The sequence below is a fragment of the Hesperophylax consimilis genome, chromosome 28 (genome assembly GCF_061612785.1).
Source record: "Hesperophylax consimilis isolate HC1 chromosome 28, BYU_Hcon_1.0, whole genome shotgun sequence".
NCBI classification, from domain to species: Eukaryota; Metazoa; Arthropoda; class Insecta; order Trichoptera; family Limnephilidae; genus Hesperophylax; species Hesperophylax consimilis.
Window position 1 is genome coordinate 541,083 of NC_142863.1, and position 8,971 is coordinate 550,053.

The following is an 8,971-nucleotide window of genomic DNA, read 5'->3' on the forward strand; positions in this document are numbered from 1 at the left end:
TCCACATCCTGAAACCTTCCACAATGTACATTTATTACTTCTCCGAGTCGATGGCCCTGCTACCACAAGTAAGTATTCATGGCGATCTACAATCCACATCCTGAAACCTTCCACAATGTACATTTATTACTTCTCCGAGTCGATGGCCCTGCTACCACAAGTAAGTATTCATGGCGATCTACAATCCACATCCTGAAACCTTCCACAATGTACATTTATTACTTCTCCGAGTCGATGGCCCTGCTACCACAAGTAAGTATTCATGGCGATCTACAATCCACATCCTGAAACCTTCCACAATGTACATTTATTACTTCTCCGAGTCGATGGCCCTGCTACCACAAGTAAGTATTCATGGCGATCTACAATCCACATCCTGAAACCTTCCACAATGTACATTTATTACTTCTCCGAGTCGATGGCCCTGCTACCACAAGTAAGTATTCATGGCGATCTACAATCCACATCCTGAAACCTTCCACAATGTACATTTATTACTTCTCCGAGTCGATGGCCCTGCTACCACAAGTAAGTATTCATGGCGATCTACAATCCACATCCTGAAACCTTCCACAATGTACATTTATTACTTCTCCGAGTCGATGGCCCTGCTACCACAAGTAAGTATTCATGGCGATCTACAATCCACATCCTGAAACCTTCCACAATGTACATTTATTACTTCTCCGAGTCGATGGCCCTGCTACCACAAGTAAGTATTCATGGCGATCTACAATCCACATCCTGAAACCTTCCACAATGTACATTTATTACTTCTCCGAGTCGATGGCCCTGCTACCACAAGTAAGTATTCATGGCGATCTACAATCCACATCCTGAAACCTTCCACAATGTACATTTATTACTTCTCCGAGTCGATGGCCCTGCTACCACAAGTAAGTATTCATGGCGATCTACAATCCACATCCTGAAACCTTCCACAATGTACATTTATTACTTCTCCGAGTCGATGGCCCTGCTACCACAAGTAAGTATTCATGGCGATCTACAATCCACATCCTGAAACCTTCCACAATGTACATTTATTACTTCTCCGAGTCGATGGCCCTGCTACCACAAGTAAGTATTCATGGCGATCTACAATCCACATCCTGAAACCTTCCACAATGTACATTTATTACTTCTCCGAGTCGATGGCCCTGCTACCACAAGTAAGTATTCATGGCGATCTACAATCCACATCCTGAAACCTTCCACAATGTACATTTATTACTTCTCCGAGTCGATGGCCCTGCTACCACAAGTAAGTATTCATGGCGATCTACAATCCACATCCTGAAACCTTCCACAATGTACATTTATTACTTCTCCGAGTCGATGGCCCTGCTACCACAAGTAAGTATTCATGGCGATCTACAATCCACATCCTGAAACCTTCCACAATGTACATTTATTACTTCTCCGAGTCGATGGCCCTGCTACCACAAGTAAGTATTCATGGCGATCTACAATCCACATCCTGAAACCTTCCACAATGTACATTTATTACGATATTTTTTATACATTTCTCAATATTTTATGTAACTATCCACATATGTATAAAAAAAATTACTAATAAATAAAAAAATAAAAATAAAAATTCTGTCATTTGTCGTATTTGTTAAGAAAAAAAAATGTTAATTGTGTATGGCAAAGATCACCCCTAATGGGTGAAAGCCAAAATAAAGAGTAATAAAAAAATATATATGGTCCGAAATTTTAATTTTAATTAATTACTTTCTTAATAAATCTACATTTAAAAAATTTATTTCTATCGTTTAAATTTTTGACAGATTTTGATTTTGGAGGTAAGATATTTGAAGATGAATCAGGGCAATCAGTAACTTATAAAAGTAATAATAAGAGGTAAAGCATTTGTTAAGACACAAAAACTAATTTTGAGAAAATAGTACCTACATAATTTGCAGAGTAAATGGTAAAAATTCTAGTCACTCATATGGTATAAGGAATACCAACATAAGAAAATGTCATCAACAGTAATTATTATGGCTATCATCACATACAAGGAAAGCGAATTTCCATTTTACGTAATTAAAAATTAAAATGCTAAAATTTAAAGGTAGGTAAATCGATAGGTTGTTTTTTTAATATTTGATATTAGCCGTGGCCAGCGATCCCGAATAATTACCATATTTAAATGCCAACCTAATAACAAATAAAAAACCACCCCTCAAAAGAACTATTTGCTAAAATTAGGGTCTTAGATATTGGCCAGTTATTTACTAAGGCAAGCTTAAGCCACATATGCAAAAATAACCTGCTGTTAAGTGTTGTGATTTAGTGAGCATAAAATAGAAATCGGTAGCGAGTGTCGATTGTTTCAACTAATGTAAAAATAAGTCAATTCCAGCACGTGTATTATAATTTAGCGTTGTTTATTTACAAAGAAGTACATAATATAACAGATGTCAACATATCTACATGTTTTACAGTTGCACTCGAATAGAATCATGGGGCAATGGCAATCTGAAGCTGGAATTAGAAATGCGAGGCCACCACGGGGGTTCATTGGTACCAGGGATCGAGGCCAGTTCGCAGGGAGGCCTTGCTGTGGCTCTTGAACAGCAATCCGCGGTCTCCCAAAGCCTTGTTGTAGCCGGGGGCGTACTGGTGGCTCAGCACCTTGGCCATCACTTGGTTGCGCTCGAAGGTGTCCTCTCCGCTGATCAGCAGCTCAGGCACGTCAAATACGGGCACATTCAGGAAGTTCATTATCTCCGGCTTGTAGTTGGTCACCTCCGCGCGAGCGTCGCCCATCTCCTGTTCGAAGAAGAACCTCCAGTCTCTGCCCATCTCGCCGTACTTTGGATAATTATCAAAGTCCAAGCGCTCAATGTCTTCCACCATGGCTTCGGTATCTCCGGGCACGCTCCAATCGTATACCATCACCTCGGCGTGAAGACCCATCTCTTTGAGGTAGTTCTGCTTGTGCTGACGCTCGAGCGTATCGAGATACAAGTTGCTAAACGCCGGAGACTTCTGTTCGTGCTCCAGTTTCCTGGCTTTTATCCTCTCCTGTGTCACGCTGACCGGCACATCCAAGTAGATGACGAGCTGCGGGCGACGGAGCTCTGAGATGATGTTGGCTTTGATCTTCCTGTAAGCGTTGCGGCAGTTCAAGTTGATGAAGCCGCACTTGTACATGGCCTCGAGGAACACAAAATCGGACCAAGGGCTGCGTTCCAGCACTACTCCCTGCCCCGTGTTGAAGACATGCGTCACGGCGTCGATGTACTGGCTGCAGCGCGCGCGGAACATCATGACCTGGAAGTTGGCGGCTTGCGGATGACCAGGGTCGCGGCAGAAGTCCTTGTGGTCGAAGGTGCGGCAGCTGGCGGGCATCTCGTGGTCAACGGTGCGCAGGTCGAAGCCATACGAGTTGATGTAGATGTCGTCCATGGTGGCTTCTGGGAAGTGGCGCATGTCCAGCTCCTCGGCCAGCTGGGCCGCCAGCGTAGTCTTCCCGGCCGCCGGGGGTCCATCGATAACCACTACCTTCAAACAGTAACAGTACAGTCAGCAGTCAGTAAGACAACAAAGGACAATACTAGAACTCGGTGTGTCGGAAGAATAAGGCTCAAGTGGAGAAAATATACCAAAACAGACACTTCACAGTTTTCAATACAAGCCATTCAAATACTTAATAATACTTCTTTAGAGGTGACCTTGGATGGCCAATATGGCCATGCCTCCCAGATGGTCTGTCAGATTCGTTTACAATTTGGAATATTTCCATCTTTACGCAATATTAAACTCTGTTCGCTGGTGGTGTAAGCTTCATTAGCCTGTAACCTTATATACGTGAAAATTGGGTTATGTTGAAATTTTGGGTATTATTGCGTTTGATCCAACCAGATAGTGATTGATACGAGGCGCGTTTTTAACCAGTCAAACGTTTTCGCTCTAATATCATCCATGCCGTTTTTCAATCAAGATTCAATCGATTGCTGTTTTAGTTTTTTTTTCTGGCTTTACCCTTCAAGGCTATTCTACGCTATCATTTCAAATTATGCATGGAAGCTAACCAACTTGTCATACGGATTGAACAGCGATATCCCGCTGACTCGAGCGTTCATTCCGTACAATTCTAAAAACCAATTCACTATTAAGGGTGGTTCAGGAAGATGTGGAACAATCAAATATCTTATAGTTATATGTATACCTTGGTGTTGTCGTTGAAGCGACTGGACGTGTTGTCCCAGAGGCGGTGGTAGAGGTTGTAGTGCTGGGTCTCCCAGGGGAAGGGCTTAGGCCTCGGGGGCACGTTGAGGGTCTCCCGCATCACCTTGCCGGCGATCCCGCGGGCGCCCAACGGGACCCGAGCCACCACTATCCGCAATAGCGAGGGCATTGTATTAGTCTTCTAGCAGTCAGGCTGCCACCATTACCTGCAATGTGTCAACAACATTACCACCGTGAGATCAAAGTATATCTAGCGTAGGGAGTGGAAACAAGACCTGCTACAGCCATCCCAACAGGTGTGAACTACCTTGCTCAGGTTGAATGGCATTGGAGAAGAGTGTCACCAACGGTATCTACAATCTCGGAGTACTCAGGCCTTACCCCAGCACTGCTACAGCCATCCCAACAGGTGTGAACTACCTTGCTCAGGTTGAATGGCATTGGAGAAGAGTGTCACCAACGGTATCTACAATCTCGGAGTACTCAGGCCTTACCCCAGCACTGCTACAGCCATCCCAACAGGTGTGAACTACCTTGCTCAGGTTGAATGGCATTGGAGAAGAGTGCCACCAACGGTATCTACAATCTCGGAGTATTCAGGCCTTACCCCAGCACTGCTACAGCCATCCCAACAGGTGTGAACTACCTTGCTCAGGTTGAATGGCATTGGAGAAGAGTGCCACCAACGGTATCTACAATCTCGGAGTACTCAGGCCTTACCCCAGCACTAGCGGTTCTGCTGGGGTGTACCATTTATTTTCCTAGATAATGTTGGTAGTTCTTAGTCTGGTATGATACAGTTAAATATGACCGAGGGGGATTAGCTCAGTGGAAGAGCTGGTGGGCAGGTTGAGCAAAAAGATAGCATGTTTATGTGTTCAATTGATATAACACGGTTGAGGTGTGTTCAGGATGCCCAGCTGCGTGGCGTGCCAGATCGGGAGAGGCCGGTTTTGGGAAACTCTTTGACCTCTCCAAAGTTGTCTCCATTAGATATTCAAGTATTAGTTTTGCATAAGGCGGAATTCAACAAGTTTACCCAATTTGACATTGCCGAGAGACAGGCAAGCACTTAAGCATACCAGTAGGTACGGAAAAATGTGTTGGCTAGTGGGAGGACGTTATAAGGATTTTGGAACAAGTGTGACTAACTAACTACCATCACGCCGTTTCTCCTCATTGTGATTATTCTGCAATTATATTTACACTGGAGGTCGAGGACGTTGAATTCATAATGAATAAGATTTAAAAAAAATTACGTTCATGTACCTATGTTTGTTTTGGGCATCATACCTGTTATATGTTTGTACTACAATAAAATTAGAAAGGGACACTTAGATGGTTTGGACATAAAGAGAGTGGAAGAACGAAGAAAGGGGTGTAAGGAGAACATAAAACACGAAATAGATTGTTAAAAGAAGTCGGGGGTGCCCGAGGAAGACATGGCACGACCGAGTGAATCAAATACTTGACTGATCAGTCAAGATTCAGAATAACAGAAGAGTGTGTATGAATGTACATGAAGCAAAGAGTGTGTGAGCCAAGAAACGGCGTTATGGTTAATTAATAGTTGGACTGGAGCATCTGACGTTTAACGTGAGCAATATTACACTAGGAAATAGCCGTGTTTACGGCTGCCATTAAATAGTTACGGTTAGTTTTGATAGCTGACAGAATAAATTGATAAATATGCATATTTATTTGCGATAAATACCTTTAATACGTAGCAAAATAACTTAGTTTTCGATTTCAAGAAGACTTCTGTCTTTGGAAATGATATAACAAGATAGTTTTTTTTTTCAATACTAAAACATTCGCGTGTTGCCAAACAACTCGTGTTTCCAGCCAGGTCAAAATATGTAATCATTTATTTTATTTATTACAAAATAATACAAGATTTCAAATTATAACAGTATACAATTTTTTTTTCCTAATTATTCTACTACTTCGTAAGGTGAGCTCCAGGAGATCATATTTATAGAAAGAGTAAGTATATATAAAAAGAAAATAAAGTTTGAAAGGTATACAATATTGTGTATACAATATTCAAAGTCTTAGTATATAATTACAGACGAAATTAAACATACAAATTAACATTATCCATGTATTATGTTACACTTACATAAATAAACTGTTAATTTACTCTGTAAAAGCCCGATAGGGCGTTTGAATAATAAATAAATAATCCAATTTTCAAATTAACTAAAAACATAATTCAATTTTCAAATAAACTACATAAACATCATTCAATCTTCAAAAAAATATATTTTAATTATAACTACACACAACACGACATGGAAGTATTTTTTCTCAGGGCCTGTGTTATTTTTGGAGATGCTGTGTGAAGGGAAGTCATGAAGAGACCTATGTTGTAGGAAGGAGAAAACACAGAAGCCAGTAAATCATTCCACGGTGAAAATTGTTAAACACAATTTTTAGAGCTTTTCCCCATTATGAAATTAAGTATTGAGACAATATTAGTAAATTTAAAACGAAATTAATTATAAAAACGTGCATAAAAGATTAAAGTAGATAAATTTACTAAACCGCCGCATTTTTAATAGTCACAGACTGTTGAAACTTCACTCTGTTTCAATATTGTTATAAGAAACAGGGAGATGTGATTTTGTATAAAAAGGTTTATTTTTTGTATTATTTTATTTAGATTATTTTTCTTCGGTTGTACTTGCTCGACACACCTCAAACTGGCAACACCTTTTTTCGTACTCTGACAGTTTGCAGTTCTAAGACTAGTGTTGGGCAGTCGATAAAAAAAGTCGAGAATCACCTCGATTTTTACTCAAGGGAAATTGTATTTTTTTACTTCAAATTGGTTTCTCAAACAAAATAACCAAGATTATTTTTTTTTGCCGGTCTCATTGCCAGAACTAACAAAATTTATGAAAAAATAACTTTTAATTATTTTTATTGTCATTACTCAGCACATACAGAAACGTTATTTTTATATTTTATACACGTAGGCAAGTAATATTTGTGTTTATAAATAATTAAAAAAAACTTGACGAAAATCATACATTTCTTATGCATATTACTGTATTATGCCAATAGTGTAGGTTCCACGGTATTAGGTAATGATTTGGGTTACTAAAAATTCAAAATAAATCAAAATTTTAGTTAGATTTAAATGAAAACTGTTTTTTGCCTAATGTTGCTCACATAAAATCGTAAAAAATTAAACTTAAGTGTCCAAACTGTAAATTCCGTGAACCATATTACCATGATTGTAAATTCCGCGAACGATATTTTAAACCACACTCTTCAACGATTTTTTTAATATGTTTTTTTTCTGTCGATTGTCACTAAGCTAGAAATATGAAATCGATTTTTTTATGTTGTCCAGTGAAAAATAAAAAGAAGCGTGATTCTAATCATCGATTTAGTAAGCGGTGCATTGATAAAAGACAGTATTATTTTTAAAATGCAGTTTTTACTATTTCAAATATTACAACCCTTTACCGTTAAATGGTTTTGCCAAAAAAATGTAAGTAAGTACTAACAAAAACTCTATTGATATTGACAAAATCTTTGCGAAACACAGAAGTAGGTTTAAAAATAACATTGAATTCATTGAAAATACGTTTGAAGAAAAATTTTAAATATAACAAACACTTTGTATATAACCACGAACTTAGTACAAAGAACTTAGAACAAAGTCAGGTTATATACAAAATGTTTCTTTCACTTAAAAAAATATAATGCCTAACCACAAAGTAATTGCTTTTTACGGTAAAAAATAATAAAGATCGACACAATATCTCGAGTTATCTCGATTTTTCTCACTCGATGAACAACTCGCCGCTGTCATAAAGCTGAAAAAAAAATTGGCATGCGTAAAAATATATTTTAATAATTTCATTTTAGTTTTTCCATATTGATTACTGAACGAAGACGATCAATATCAATTCATGTCAATACTGTTTACAATACTTATTGAATAACCTGAACCACTGAACTAATCAACCAATCTTTGTAATCTACTATTAAATAGAAACTGTTCCGGCTGTGTGATACTTGTACAAAAATAGTTACAAAAGTAAGTTTAATTTACAATTCTAGGTTAATAATAAGTGGTGTATTTTTAATTTTCAAGTGCAGTACTAATATCTTATACTTTATGCAACAGTCTATAAGCACTGATCAGATAATTTCTAGAAGTGTGATCAGAAATCTTTTGTCGCCAAATTACCACAAAATACCTTTCGGCTCCAAACAGCCAGACAGGCTAAAGAAATAATTATTCATTATCTGCTTGAGAAAGAATTTCAATATTTGAAAATGCACGATCAATTTCATCGGACGTAAGGAAAAAATTACCTTACTTCTGGCATACGGACATGCCCACAATACATTTCTACAGTATTGTCTCTAAATGCATTGAAGTTCATTCTACGAAGAAAGATAAACAGCAGCTTAAATTGCCCATTCATTATGAGTTGAGTATTATCAATGATGAGGGAAACCGACAGAAGTGTATTGTGGGCCTGTCCGTGTGCGCAAAGTAAGCTCAATTTGATCTTACCTCTGCTAAAATTAATTGATCGTACATTTTCATATGTTCAGTGATTCGGTTGGCACCACCTCTGGTTTCCACGCGTGCGTCATGAGTTCAATTCCTCGATTGGCTAGGTCCTCCATCAGGACATAAGCAACATTTTCCGTTTTCTGTTTACTGTTATGGTAGTAGGAAATTTGAAAATATTAGGTTATTCGTAACCCGGGAATGTTTGTCTTTCATTAAAAAAATAAA

At 38.6% G+C, this 8,971-nt stretch overlaps 1 protein-coding gene across 1 annotated transcript; it reads right to left on the reverse strand.

Annotated features, from left to right (window-relative positions):
• Positions 1–2,379: 2,379 nt before the first annotated feature.
• On the reverse strand, positions 2,380–6,029 carry ND-42 (NADH dehydrogenase (ubiquinone) subunit ND-42). Its single transcript, XM_089648850.1, has 3 exons — positions 5,918–6,029; positions 4,184–4,409; positions 2,380–3,516 (listed from the first exon to the last, which is right to left on the reverse strand). Exons 2-3 carry the CDS (start codon positions 4,370–4,372, stop codon positions 2,527–2,529), a joined length of 1,179 nt encoding a protein of 392 aa, XP_089504976.1. The 5' UTR covers positions 4,373–4,409; positions 5,918–6,029; the 3' UTR covers positions 2,380–2,526.
• Positions 6,030–8,971: the final 2,942 nt, after the last annotated feature.